The 15,606-nt window shown below is 41.8% G+C and overlaps 1 protein-coding gene across 3 annotated transcripts in view; it reads left to right on the forward strand.

Moving 5' to 3' along the window:
* The window catches only part of GLS (glutaminase), a 380,288-nt gene that overhangs the window by 146,373 nt on the left and 218,309 nt on the right, over positions 1 to 15,606 (forward strand). For 2 of the 3 annotated variants that reach the window (XM_083153555.1, XM_083153554.1), the window contains exon 6: positions 9,986 to 10,149. In XM_083153555.1, coding sequence (XP_083009681.1) covers positions 9,986 to 10,149 — 164 coding nt within the window. Of the gene's footprint in view, positions 1 to 9,985; positions 10,150 to 15,606 lie in introns of those variants that run through there. The other variant, XM_083153556.1, reaches the window with a different exon arrangement.

Genomic DNA, 15,606 nt, shown 5'->3' on the forward strand with positions numbered 1-15,606 from the left:
CGCACTTCTAGGGCATTAAAAGTCCGTATTGCCGAGCATGTGCGCAATATAAAAAAAGGAGTGGAAACACATGCATTGTCCGCCCATTTTATGACCTGATTACCCCTCAAAAATCTGATTTCAACGGTCTTATGGTTTGGATCCCACACCTCTTCATCAGGAGATTATACTCCCAGAGTACCTTGCTTTCATCATTTATAACATCTCAGCGAGTGGAACATTTGGGATACCCATATCCCCATCCGAGGCTTCGGTTCATCTGGAGGCACGCCACCCCCTTAACAAGCCCGGTTGGGTCCATAGAGGTCCAGTGTTCCCCCAAGTACCACGTTTACCATCTCTGGGTACCATCCACCATGGTTTACAAAATTTCTACTACAAAGTGAACTGGCCCCTCACTTTGTTACAATTCCAGCGGAAAATTTCGACATCTTCAGGTGTGGACATATTCATCCAATCCTACAATTTCTGAAAACCCAAGACCGCCCTTTCGGACTGAACTGTCCCATATCATCTGAGGGTGACTATTATTATCAGTGTCATTTTTATCTATTTTACTGTTTGTTTTAATTTACCCCCATTTTTTATTTCTATGTGAATTAATAAATTGTCTAAACTTTTTACCACACACCTGACCTATATGTTTATGTTAATGTAATTTACCATCCACTATTTATACCATACAATCCTCCACCATTTAGCGCAGTCAACCACCCCTTCTCTTGCCTTCCGCCCATTTTAAAACTGCACATAATTGTTCCCCCACCTATATATCAGGTTTCTTTGGGTTAAAAACTGTTAATGCGGATTTAAGAGATAAAGACGTGGCAAGTAAATTAGCAAAAGCTGAGATGGAATATATCTTCAAATTCAACACAATGTCTCCGGGTGGCCACAATAGTGACTTTGAATTAAAGTGGTTTTTATGATTTTTAGTGTGCTAATGAAATGTATTTTTTATTCTGAGATATGTCTTTTTTCTTCATAGTATACCATCTCTGGAAGAAACAAATGAATTTACACCAACGCATTATAAATTTTATTATGTTTTTATGATGTATATGTGTAATTTATGTATCTTATGTACAGCCCATGGTCACTTCTCCCGAATAGTTTTTAAATTAAATTTTTTTTAAAATATAAAATAAAAATTATTTTAACAAATGATTTTTAACCAGTAGTTTTAACTGCCTATTTATAATATAATATTTGGTCTGCATAAACGCACATTTTATAAGGAAGTGCCAGGTATAGACAATCGCGCACATTTCCTAGTTGCCGGGCTGCTGGACCGCATATTCAGCCCATTTTCTGGCACTTTGGAACGCACACATCATCAGTGTGCCGTCGCGCTTTAATACAGTATTGAGCGCTGACGCTGCCGGCTCTAACAGCGCGGCAAACAGGCTTCCGGCCGCGTGATACGCGGAAGTGGGTGCAGTGGAACGCACCGCACTTCCGGTATCGCGGCTTTCCACTAATGTTTTTTTACACAAACGCTGCCTACTTATACAAGGCTTTTTTATAGGGATAACTGACCAGGGGCTTATGATATTGGATGTACTAATGTAAACACATTTTTGTATGTGAAATACATGTATACTTTTGTCAAAATATTTGCGAACCACAGGAAACAGGAAGTCCTGTTACTTCCTGTTTGGGGGTATATAAACCCATCCAATTCCATCCTCTATACACTTGAAAAAGATCCCAGAGTGGATTGAAACGCGTCGTGTGTACCTAGAGGAAAGTGATCCCTGGATGACTGCTGGACCCTGGAACTCTGACTGACCTACTCCCTGGCTGGATCGTCCGGAAGACCTCCCAGGTTGTAGACTTCAAGCTTGCACCATTGTTCCATTGTATACGGCAGTCACAGTGATTACTCTGTCTTGATTTTATTCCATATTGTGTACTTCTGGATGTGGAAGTTATTAAAGTACCTTTTTTGGTTCATCTATCGAGTGGCTTGAAAGATACCTTGATGTGATTACCACAGCATCTCCACCAGTGAGTTGGGGTACGCACCCCTTTGGCATAAATTTGTTTATCTACTTGGCTAAAAGATACCTTTACGTGAGGATACCATACTCCATAATTGTGAGTTGGGTACGCACTAGAGATTTAAAGATACCTTGATGTGTATGACCGGCCACATCTTTATGTGAGTCTGGGTACGCAAGATTAATCTTATAGATTACACCTGTCTGTCCCTTTCCTGCTGGGTGGAAGAAGAAATACTTCACAGTCTCCATCTATCTGCACGGGTGTAGAACAAACCATATAGGTTGGATTACTGATGTCCTTATTTTTATTTCATCTCTTACATGGACTATAAACATCTATGAGAATCATCCTACAAGGACGATCTATACCATACACCGGTCTATATAGGAGTATCCACACCAGCAAAGGAAAGTACTAATGTTCATGTCTTAGCGCTAGAGGGTTTCCACTTATAAATTTGTATTGTGTATCCTTGTTTGGAGGAGTGGTGACTCCTCAATAAGTGTTTTGAGACCCACAAGCTGCTGCGCCCGAGGGTGATCCAATAATTTTTTTCTGGAGAGAAGTTGTGCCTAGTGCTGGTATTTATGGCAATGGCTTAATGGTGTGGGACCCTCCCACTAAGGGGGAGGAAGTCCCACCGGAAGTGTCATGGTTGTATAGAGATTTAGTCTACACAGCTCGAATAACATAAACAGAAGGTCTTATTCTGGACTTCATTGGTTTTATTTAAACACCCCTATGGTTAAAGAAGGTGTAGGCATTGATGGCTGGGTTATAAATGTGTATAAATGCATATATCCGGCAACCGGAAGCGGCGGGTGACACGCATCTGAAACGCATGCGTCACTTCCGCCACTTCTCTTATGCCCCTGACAACAAGGTGAGCTCCGGCGTTTAAGCGGAACGTCACTTCCGCCGCTGGGTGTGGGTGACGCGCGCTCTATGCGTCTAGCGTCACTTCCGCCGGCTGGCTGTACAGTGACGTGGTTGCGCTCATATGTCCGGGCGGTGACCCGCACATGGAACGCATATGTCACTTCCGCCTATCGGGAATATGAATTTAATGGCGGAAGTGAATTCCGAAATGGAATTAAAGTGCCAGTGCTTAATTTATATAGAAATAAGGTGCCAGTGCCTTCTCAAAACGCTTTCTAGGGTTTCCCAATGTATTTATAATGGGAATAGCTAAAACCATAGTGTAGAAAATTGATAAAAATAAAGCCATATTAAAAATACCATTACTATTACAAAAACGAATATCTCTAAAAATACATAAGAATACCAATACAAAAAAATATGAATAAAAATCCAGGATTAACAATACATCAGGGGCAAATCGTGCTTAAAGTGCTTGTAACAATAAAAAAGTAACAATAAAAGACATAGTAAAAAAACACACACGTAATCTATAGGAACCACTTCAATTCAAAGTCAGAATTTAGGCCATGAGGTGAAAGGGTATTTAAATCATATATCCACCTCATTTCCTTTTGTGCTAATTGGATATCTCTATTGTTATGTCTCCAATTCTCCTTTATTAATTCTAAGCCCTAAAAACCCACAATCCCATTAGGAGAACTATTATGGTGGGTTTTGAAGTGCATGGAGAAAGGGTGGTCCATATGTGCCTTTTTAATGTTCCGGATATGTTCGGACCAACGTGTTTTTAATGCCCTCGTGGTTTTGCCTATATATACTTTATTGCATGCGCACATGATGGCATATATTGCATATTTAGAGTTGCAAGTTAAAAATGGTTTGATCCTAAAATTATGATGGTTTAAAATGAGATTGGTGGTTTTCTTATCAGTTGTTTTGCACGATTTACACATGGGGCAGTCCCCACACCTATGAAAGCCATGGCTTTTAATCTGGCCACCTATGGCTCTACTGGTGAATGAACTGGACACTACCTCATCCTTCACTGTAGGAGCCCTCCGGTAGATGAACCGGGGTCTGTTTGGCAAGATGTTTGTGAGGACAGGGTCTTTCAAAAGGAGGTTCCAGTTCTTATGAAAGATCTTTTCTACATACTTATGATGACTCGAGTACTGCAGAATAATGGGTACATTCAAATCTGAACCTTCTTGTACTGTTACTTCTTTTGAGGTCAACAAGTCTTCTCTCTGGAGTTTTGACACATCATCTAGAGCACTGTCTAGTAATTGATTTTTATAACCTTTTTGTAAAAATTTATGTTTCATGACCTTAGTACTATCTTCAAATGATTCTTGTTTCGAGCAATTTCTTTTTAAGCGTATGAATTGGCTTTTAGGTACGTTCGCTTTAAGTGGTTGCTCTTTGGATCAATAAAAGTATTGGAATCAGAAGGTTTTATAAAAACAGAGGTCTCCAATGTGTTATTCTCCACATAAATTTTCAAGTCTAAGAAGTTAACAGTAACCTTGCTGATATTAAAAGATAAATGAATGTTAAGAGAATTGGAATTTAAAAAAATACAAAAATCATTTAAAATGGATTCTTCGCCATTCCAAATAAAAAGTACATCATCGATGTACCGCCACCAACGGACCAGGTTCGCCTCCCAATCATGGCCGCTCCATACCATCTTATCCTCCCAGCGTGCCATGAATGTGTGGCATAACTGGGGGCGAACCTGGTCCCCATAGCGGTACCAACCTCTTGGTTATAAAAGGAGCCATCAAAATTAAAATAGTTGTTGCATAAGATAAAATTGATGCCCTCTAAAATGAATGTCTGGAGATTGATGTCCATATCTGTCGTTGTTAATGTCTCTTTAATGGCTTCAATGCCATGCTTATGATCAATGATTGTGTACAGAGACGTGACGTCAGCTGTCACAAGAAAATAACTTTCTTCCCATTTTACCTCTTTGATTTTGTTTAGTATGTCTTTAGTGTCTTTCAAATACGACTTATTATTTACCACAAAAGGCTGTAAATGGTGATCGATAAAAAACGACAAATTGGATGTTATAGAATTGGTCCCTGCAATGATGGGGCGACCTGGGGGCTCTGAGGCTTTTGTGAACTTTCGGTAACAAGTAGATTACCGGTACGGAATAATCCTCTTTTATTAGAAAGTCAGCTACCTCTTTAGACAGGGTTCCCATTTCATTGTACGTGGAAATGAGGGTTTTTAGATTTTTTTAGTACCTTTTGAGAAGGATCAGACCTCAATTTCTTGTAGGTTTTTCCATCTCTTAGTTGTCTAAACACCTCCTCCATATATTTGGCTCTGTCTAAGACCACCACCCCCCCACCTTTATCGGCGGGTTTAATAATGATCTCGGTGTTGTCTTCGAGATCTTTTAAAGCATTGCTTTCTTTAAAGGATAAGTTATGCTTGTGGGCTGGGAGATTGTCTTTAAGGGAACGTATCTCATCATTCACAATTTTTTGGAAGGTGTTGATAAAACAGCCTTTAACATGGCTGGGATTAAAAGTAGATTTCTTTTTGAATGGAGTGGGTGCTTGAGCTTCAGTGTCATCTGTATCTTTTGTAAGAAAGAACTTTTTTAAGGATAACTTCCTTATAAATTTCTCTACGTCGATATATAAATCGAAAAAGTTTATTTGGTTGCTTGGACAGTACTTCAACCCTTTTTCTAGTACTGACATTTCCTCTAAAGTCAATGTATGGGAACTTAGATTAAATATCTTAGTACCACTTTCTCCATCTGTTTGGGGGGGATTATGGGGTATTCTATTTGTTTTAGGTCGGGTACGTTTTCGTTTGCCCCCTCTTTTACCCCTTTTTCTAATCTTGTTTTGGGTTATACATTCCGTCTGGGTATTGGTCCCCTGGATAAAAAACTCTCCCGATGGTTTTCTAGGGGAGTATATCTATTATATGTCCTAGGATAATCGTTGGTTGGCTCAAACCGTCTGTCATCATAGGTAGTATGTGATCTGGGATTCTCATTCCTTTTCGGATATACTGATTGATTCATCCTATTTTCCCAATCTGAGGCAGGTTTATTATATGCCCTTCTTTTTGGTTGGTAGGGAGTATTATACCCTGATCTGGATGGAATCTGTCCCTTCTTTGACCACCTTGTGATTGCATCGAATTCGCATTTCTAATATTACTATTGGGATTTCCATAGTTATTTTTAACTGCTTCAGAATACAATCTGGTATTTTTATTTTTGGTCTTATTGTTGTTTATGCTTTTGAACCTGTTTCTATTGAGGGGCGTGTTTTGCTGTGGAATTACCGGAGGTATGACCGACGACTCTGGACCGGGTCTCTCCTTCATATTACTCTCCTGTTCTTCCAAAGCAATCCTATGGTCCCTCTGAAATTTCCTCTGTTTACGTAAGGAAATCTCTGCCTCACTCTTTTTAATTTTGTTCCTTATATTGTCCTCTAAATCTTTATACTCTTTCTGAGTTTGGAATGGAGTTAATAGGGGTTCAAGTTTTTTGATGTCTTCTTCAAGCTTGTCTTTTTCCCTTTTTCTCTCCAGGACAATAATCTCCATTAAGGAGAGTGAACATGTTGTTAAAGTCTGGTCCCACCTTTTTTTTACAAATGTCGGACATATTGTTAAGTGAAGCATTTTTTGTAATTTTTAATCCTTTTGGGACTAATTTAGCAGATAAATATTTCTCGAGAGACACTACTTCCCACCAGATTTGGTTCTCTTTTAAGAGAAGTTTTTCCAGTTTGGACATAATGTTCTCAAGAGTATCATCAATTATCTCAATAGGTTCTTTGTTATCAAGTGAAAAAACGGTACTTATGTAATATCTGGGCTCCCGTTTTTCTTATGAGACCGCGTCCCCTCGCGGGGCTCGCTGCGCTCGCCATGCTTCGGGCACGGTGGCTCGCTGCGCTCGCCACACTATATAAAATCAACTCCATCCGTAGTTGGATAGTAGGGGTATGAAAAAATGGGGTGCATTTAACATGGGAGCCCAGATAATACATAAGTACCGAAAAAACATTATTCAACAAATTCTGTCAGTTAAGTCGATGAGCAAACATGGCTGCAGCCTAGGACTGAAATCAGGTGAAAACAGACAATTTTATACAAGGAAAAAGTGAAATTGTCCCAAGGCGCAAAGCCAGAATCCTGCAGCCGTACACTGGAAGAAGGAGGTTCACCAGATACCTCTTATCGACGGAGTTGCAGAGAAAGAAAAGAACCAATGTATGATGGGCGCTGGTTTCTTGTTTGCTTCAATAGTAGCTCATAAAAAATAAAATAGAAACATAGACATACATAGATTAGGAATGTATGTATATAGGATCAAAGAAAAAAGGGGGGGTTAGCCCAAATAAGCAGGATTTTCTCAAATAAATATCGTACCCGCACTCACATGGAGTAATGGGTGTAAAAGCACATCAAGGTTTCTTTAGGTGTCAATACATCTTTATAGGTATCGAAGTAAGAAAAGGTGAATTCGTACCGTACTCACATGTACGATCACTTTTCCAATCGTATAAAGGTATCTTTTTGGATCCCACAGGTTTTGCTAGATGGTGATAGCGGAATTCCTCCAACCATTCCCAAGTATCGAAAAAAAAGGGAAAGAGAACGTTCTCTCTTATTTCAAAGTTTTTATTGCAGATAGAACATAAAAGGTGTGCAGGGTGCAACCTGGACCCAAGATGTTAGATAGACAAAAAGGAATCGTACCTGAGTTGGCAGAGTCTTTAACCATAGGGGTGTTTAAATAAAACCAATGAAGTCCAGAATAAGACCTTCTGTTTATGTTATTCGAGCTGTGTAGACTAAATCTCTATACAACCATGACACTTCCGGTGGGACTTCCTCCCCCTTAGTGGGAGGGTCCCACACCATTAAGCCATTGCCATAAATACCAGCACTAGGCACAACTTCTCTCCAGCCTTGAGAAAGACAGTTTACCTGTCGAAACGCGTCGGTGGAGAGGAGCTGTGCAGTAATTTCACCTGTAACCCTGGAAGCACCTGACTGGCAGTGAATGGCCATACTCTGCCAACTCAGGTACGATTCCTTTTTGTCTATCTAACATCTTGGGTAAAACTGAATAACTATATGACATCTACAATTTGAGGCTACCTGCCTGTCTGTACACAATCCTTCACTTAACCCTTTTTCTTCCCCCTTCTTCTTTTATTTCTTATGCCAACAAATTGGGGGGTCCGCTCACCCGCTATACCTTAAGGCCCCTTAGCGTCAAGTGACACTAGTGGAAGCCGACAGAAATCTGGGCCATTCAAGTACACAGAGGGGGTGACCACTCTGAATGAAACCCATGAGTCCCAGAATACTGTTGTAGGTATATGTAGCTGGGTAGCAGCCACCCTCCCTCCATCCCTCCCAGACCCCTAGGCCAAATTTTGAGGTCCGCTCACCCGCAATACCTAAAAAAGCCCCTCAACATGAAAACATGCTGACGGAAGCTAACAAAACCTGGGCCGTGTGAGTACACAGAGGGGGTGACCCCACTGCAGGAAATCATTGCACCCCTCAAATTGTTACAGGTATATATAGCTGGGCAGCAGCCACCTCAAAGGGGATCTACAGGGAATTTAGGTTGACTTCCCACAATACCTTCAAAGGTCCACTGTATACAAGTGGCAACTGGTATGGTAGAGCACGACCAGTAACATTCAGGGAGACCTAGTTTCTCTATCTGATTAACCTGATCATCCCTAATTAAATTGGACTATCAGTGCAAACACGCACACGTTAATTGCTAGTACTGTTAGTGATACTAATGTATGCAACTTAAATGAATATAATTGCTTGGAAATTGCAACATTAGTAGTCCTAACAACAACTATGTATTGAATGTCTCATAGTTACAGCAGACATTACAGCCACAGCATTTTCTTTCCTAACACAGGATTTGTATACGTGATTGTTCCCAGTGTGTGCTTTCCATTGTAAGAGAGAGCGCATCCTCTGTAAACTATATCAGAGGGATCTTATCCCATAGATATTCGGAAACTCTGGGGTAATAAGTATAAAAAACTCTTTTTCACAACCTCTTTATGTTACTTGTTTGTGTGTCCATGTCTAGTGTTCATTTTAAAGATATTCTAATTAAAAGCTAAATTTTATCTAATTAAATTTTCATTACACATCAGAGGAAGTCCCTGAACATACCATAATTGTGTTACTATAACCTTATAACCCTTGCATATTTGAGGACCCGCCGTGTCACCCCTAAACTATCATTCTATTAACCTTCTTTTCATTATTCCAAAAAAAAAAAAAAAAACAAATTTTGTATAAAGAGTGCCCCGACCAAAAAGAGAGTCTTTTTCCTTCTTCTCTTTAAAATACCCTATGTTCACTCTCTAGGGAGCACCTCCACATCTCTAATCAAAACAAGTTTTTTTACTTGTATCTGTATCCTGACTATATTGTGGATTCAAACACACTACACCTTACTTCTTATAAACTCAAAACACCAGTGCACTGGTTTATCCCCATCCCCTCTTCCTTTATAGTGCATGCACTTCCGTCTAGCCCCATTGATGTATCACAGGATTTAAATCCTGTATACCCGCTCACCATCAGCATCTCCTTGAGTGTCTGTGAGGTGAGGAGACTCAATATTGAACTGTTCACTGGTCAGCCATGCAGGATGTGAGAAACTTCCGCCAATGTTACTGTGTTCGGAAGGAAAGACGGTGCTGCAGGACATCACAGACACGCGTGAAGATGCTGAATGGGTGATTCGTGACTTAAACAAGACAAGACAAGAGCAATTGTTTTTTATATTTTTAATAGAGTTTTTTTATTTATTTATTTTTTAAATAAAACTGTATTGCACTTTGAAGCGTTTCTCCCAGATGTCACAGTACGATCGCACCACCTACCTTTTACACACTGCTGTCTAATGACTTTTGGCACTTCAGTCTGTCTGTGTGTGTGTATATGTATATACAAATATATGTATAGATTGATATGAATATATAATGTGACCTTTCTCTTCACTCTGAACATCCAACATTTTGGCTTCTAAAAAAAAGTCTTTATTTTCATCTAGGCATTCTGTGGGTGATACCAAGGTCCCATTCTGCCTGCAGTCATGCGTGAAGCCCCTGAAGTATGCCATTGCAGTAAATGACCTGAGCACGGAATATGTGCACAGATATGTGGGGAAAGAACCTAGTGGGTTGAGGTTTAACAAGCTATTTTTGAATGATGATGGTGAGTAATCTTATTTTTTTTAATGTTTTAAATATATATGACATTAAAGAGAGATGTGCCAGTGAAACGCTGGGTACATTCCTGGAAATTGTCTGCTGGCCCATGGATCTGGTGACTGAATAATCAATTGGTAATCTATGTACACTTATTAATCTGCTGGTCATTTTATCTGGCCAGACAGCAAAACTGGAAAGGATTTTAAAGGAGCCGACTCAGTTGTGATATGATTGTTGACTATACCGTCAGCTGAATAATGGCGTTATGCATAAACCCAGCCAGCTGTACTGATGTATCCGCAATATATTTCTGCACTGGCTCTGCTGTGTACAGTAAATCAATGTTCACCGAATGTATGTACTCATGAATAGATGCCTTATGGCCTATGTGCTCTTTTCGCCGGCTAAATGAGCAATATATTGCATAGTGTGTACCAAGCATAACTCTATGCATGTATAGACTATTAGCATGGGTGCTCCTTAGAGCTATTGACTAGTAAATAATCTTAAATTTGCAGATAAAACCACAAGATGATTTGATTTTAGGAAGTATGCGCCGACATTGTCTCCTCCCATCATGGAAGGTAATGTGGTGTCGGTGATGGAGTCCTTCAGATTTTTGGGGGTTCTACAATCTTCCAAAATATGATGTGGATGTCCAACGTGGATGCCATTGTGAAGAAAGCTCAGCAGAAACTATTCTTCCAAATTTGGAAGTTTAAACTGCCACAGAAACTCTTGATCACCTTCTACAATGCAATTGTTCAGTCTGTTCTCTAAACCACAATCATGGTGTGGATTAGCTCAACGATCACTCAGAATAGGAGGAGGCTACAAAGAGTGGTTAGTACAGTGGAGAAAATCATAGGGTCAAATATTCTTTCAGTTAAGGATATTTAATGTGGCAAGAATGAGGAAGTGGGCGGGGTTATCAATAATTATCATGCCTACCTTGCCTTTGAGCTAATTCATTTTTTACCATCTGGTAGATGGTATAGATAACTGCTCGAAAAAACTATCCAGTATAGTAATAGCTTTTTTCCACAAGCAGTTAACCAACTAAATTCCACTCTTGTTTAGTTAAAAGGCAGGAAGCACTGGGAATCTGGAAACCCATACCTCACAAACATATGTATGTGTTACACTGTTATAATTTTGTTTTTATGCTGTTATGATTGTCTTATTGTTATGTATTTATTCTTGGTCATAATGTATGTGGTACATTATGGAGTTTTGGTAATAGAAAATAATTCCTTGTGCATCATTGATACACTTGACAACAATATATTCGGATTCTAAATCAGCACTGCTGCTTCAGCCAAGAACATTGTGAATATGTTGCCATGCTCAATGACTTATTTTATAAATGTTGACATTGTGATGTGAATATTATGAATGTCGACATTGTAAATGACTACATTCCATATCAGTGGTATGCTACAGATTCATTATTGACACCTTTAAATAATATACAGATTTGTTTGCAAAGAAGCAAACCAAACACAAAAAAAAACTCTTTGTGGGTGCACTCTTGATACAGTATGTATTAAATGGAATTAATTTAAAACTTAACTTTTATATAGATCTAAAATGAGTAACAAGAGCTATTACAAGGAGTAAGTAAATATAAAATGTTGTGTGATTGGCTGAAATAGCCCTCCTCTGTGTAAATCATACGTTAATTTGAAATTATCGCACAACACCTTGTCATCATTGATATTTTATGCAATGTGACCATACTGTAGGTGAAATGAATGGTTTTGATCCCATATACAATGACAACTTAAATGTATTGTTTCAAAAGTAATTATGGGATTGGTTACCCCTATAGCAATAGTGCAAATACTAAAGGACAGCAATTTTCTCACGCAGTAGGTGTTTCCTATGCAGTGGCTTTTTGGAACACAGAACCTATTTATACCACACCCGGAGTTCTCCACACCTGGGTACTTTCTTGGCCCTTCACTGTTTGGCTTCCAAGTTCTGAAGGGATTTGGGCAATCTAGTGAGGTATATTTTTCTGTGCTCCAGATCAGATTGCAAGGTTAACTGCATTTCTCTTTCAATGGTCCTGGTGACACAGCTCAACACTGGGATGTAGGAGGGTCCGAAGGAGCCAGGCACCTATCCTAAAGCTTTAGAGGGTAGGCTCCTCCCCTACTGCATCCCTGGACTCTTCAGTTCGTGTTAGGTGCCCACTGGAGTGGGTGCTATTCTAAAGGGCTGCAGGAGCAGCCGAAGAATTAGAGTAGTTAGGGGATTTTTATTATTTTATTAACTTTTACCCTAGCTAGGTAGGCACAGTGTGAGGATTCTCATAGTGAATCCTCACACTGCTTGCGCAGCAGGAGCTGACAGAAGCGCGTCCTGTCAGCTCACTGTGCACAAGGGAGACACTGTCTGGTCCCCCTGTGCAGCGCTTATAGCCTTTTCTAAAAGGCTGCCTGGGCTCCGGAGTACCCTGAAACCGGCTCCACGTTTAGGTGGGGATCATGGGGGACAGGCGCTCCGTGATGGCGGCGGCCATTTTATGCGGAGCTTACACGCTGAGCTCCTAGATGAGAGGACAGCAGCGTTGTGACAGGCATGTTCCAAGTGATCCCCATTTGAGGGGGAGACACTGGAACTAGGAAATCCTACCTAAGGAGCGGCTTGCTGGGGGTGGTTGGCGCCAAAAGGTCACGGACCCCGCAGCAGCAGGGACCTGTGGTCTCTTCCTTCACTCTGACTTTGGCGCCTTTCAGAACGCTTGCAGCGGAGCTGAGCTGGCTTACTGATCCTGGCAGAGTGACTTGGATTTCCTGGGCATCACTTCCCCGCAGTTGAAACCAACAGACAGATAAGTGATTGGGTGCATTGCCTCTGTATAAACGCTTGTACATTGTTTGCACTGTGTATACTGATAGATATACATTTATCACTTGCATCATGTCTGAGCATCAGGCTGTGGTTTTGGGGGAGGGAGCCCTTAATGCACTGAGCGCGTGCAATGTTTGCACACAAAAGTTTGTCCCTGAGCAGATGGCCAAGGGGGGCTTATGTATTACTTGCGCTGATGTGAGACCCATGGGCAGTGATCCCCATAGGGCAGAGCATATGGAACCTGCGTGGGCCAGGGCCCTAGGCAGGTCAGTAAACGCTTTGGTGCAGCTTTTGGACAGGCAGAGTGATGGGCTGGTAGAATCACAGAGACCTATGCCATCATCTCAGCAGTCGTCTGGCTCCTTGCCTCTTACCCAGGCAGATCCTGCACTTATCCAGGTGATGCAGGATACTGCAAAAGGGATTAACAGGTTCAGTGAAATGCTGGACAAAATGGATGAAAATGTGGCAGGGACCCCTAGAAGGTCTTATGCTTTAACTACTGTGGTAGATGAAGAGGAAGGAGAGTATACTGACATCCCCTGGGATCAGGGTGATGATTTGGAAGAGAACTCTGCTGCTGGTATAGAGGATCTCATTGTAGCTGTGAAGCAGGCTTTAAAGCTGACTGTGGAGGATAAGACTCCTGTTAAAGGTGTTTTTAAGCGACAGCGGAAGGAGGCTGTTACTTTTCCTTCAGATGAGGGGTTACAGGAATTGTTAGAAGGGGCTTGGAAAACTCCTGATAAGAGGCTTCAGATGCCAAAACGATTCCTAAATCTGTACCCCATGCCAGAGTCTCATGCGGAGCTCTGGGAAAGGGTCCCAGTTGTGGACGCTTCAGTGGCACGTTTGTCCAAGGCTACTGTATTACCAGTACAGGGCGGTGCAGCTTTTAAAGATTCTGTGGATAAAAAGCTGGAGGGAAACCTCAAGGCTATCTTTGAAGGGGTAGGGTTTACCTTACGACCCCTTATTGCTTCAGCCTGGGTGTCTAAGGCCATGATAGAGTGGGCTGGTGAATTATGCACCATGCTGCAGGCTGACCCGGGTGCATTACTGCTTGCAGAAAAGATTAAGGCAGCAGCAGAATATGCAGTTGAAGCAGAGGAGGAAGCTATTAAAATGGCAACCCGAGTGTCCACAGTCTCCATTAATGCCAGGAGAGTGCTTTGGCTTAAAGCCTGGGAAGCAGACAATGAGTCCAAGAAGGCTCTGGAAACATTAGCCTTCAAAGGAAAGGTACTCTTTGGTACCGAATTAGAGGAGATTATAAAACAGGCCACAGGCGGCAAAAGTACATTCCTGCCGGCCTCCTCAGCAAAGCAGACGTCCAGATTTTCTGCTTTTAAGCCGTCCTTTCGGCCCTCCCCTAGAGGTGGTGCGTCCTTTCGAGGACAGTCTTTCAGGGGAAGGTTTCAGCCCTCTAGAGGCAAGACACAAAAGTCAAAATTTGGCTCTTTTCACAAGAAGCCTGCCAATAAAGGAGAGGATAAACCCTCTGCATGACTGTCAGGGGCTTTGCCCGACAGTGACAAAAGTGGGCGGGCGTCTCACACTCTTCAGGGACGCTTGGGCTTCTCTAGACCAGGATGCCTGGGTGCTAGACATCATAACACAGGGTTACAAAATCCCTTTCAGAGGGCCACCTCCGAAGAGGTTCATCCCCACATCCTTACCAAAGGAGGCACGGCTGCGTACAGCTCTTGTGAGAGCAGCGCACTCCCTTTTAAAAAAAGGGGTGGTGACACTAGTCCCCAAGACAGAGTGGAAGAAAGGCTTTTACTCCACGCTGTTCCTGGTGCCCAAACCAGACGGGTCTTTCAGACCAATACTAAATTTGAAGTCTCTAAATGTTCATTTATGGGTAGACCATTTCAAAATGGAGTCTCTACGGTCAGTACTCCTGAGTCTGGACCAGGGAGAATTTTTGGCGTCCATGGATGTCCAGGACGCATATTTGCACGTTCCTATACACCCGGAGCATCAGACCTTGTTGAGGTTTGCCATAGGAGACCTGCATTTACAATTCCGGGCGTTACCCTTTGGGCTAGCAACCGCGCCAAGGGTATTCACAAAGATAATGTCAGTAATGGCGGCGGTGCTGAGGCTCAGGGGAATCACAGTAATTCCCTATTTGGACGATCTCCTGTTCAAAGCAGAGTCAGCAGCCATGCTGCAGAGTCACTTGGCAGAGGCCATCGGTTTTTTGCAGGCTCACGGCTGGATTTTAAATTTGCAAAAATCTCAGTTGGTACCGTCACAAAGGCTCCAATTCTTGGGAGTCATACTGGACACCCATCTTCATCGGGTATTCCTCCCGGAGGTAAAGGCCAGGGATCTGGTCACCCTAGTCCAGGAGATTCTCAGGGCTCAGAGCATTTCAGTATGGAGGTGCCTCAAGCTCCTGGGGAAGATGGTGGCGTCATTCGAGACGCTTCAATTTGCCAGGTTCCACTCTCGGAGGTTCCAATGGAACATTTTGTCAGCTTGGTCAGGAGACACTTTGACCATGAAATCCGAGATGATAGTGCTGTCTTCGGACACCCGAGAATCCTTGAAATGGTGGACAGAAGTAGATTCCCTTCAGTGGGGTCGG

Source organism: Crinia signifera, chromosome 7, assembly GCF_055691185.1.
Source record: "Crinia signifera chromosome 7, ASM5569118v1, whole genome shotgun sequence".
Classification (NCBI taxonomy): Eukaryota; Metazoa; Chordata; class Amphibia; order Anura; family Myobatrachidae; genus Crinia; species Crinia signifera.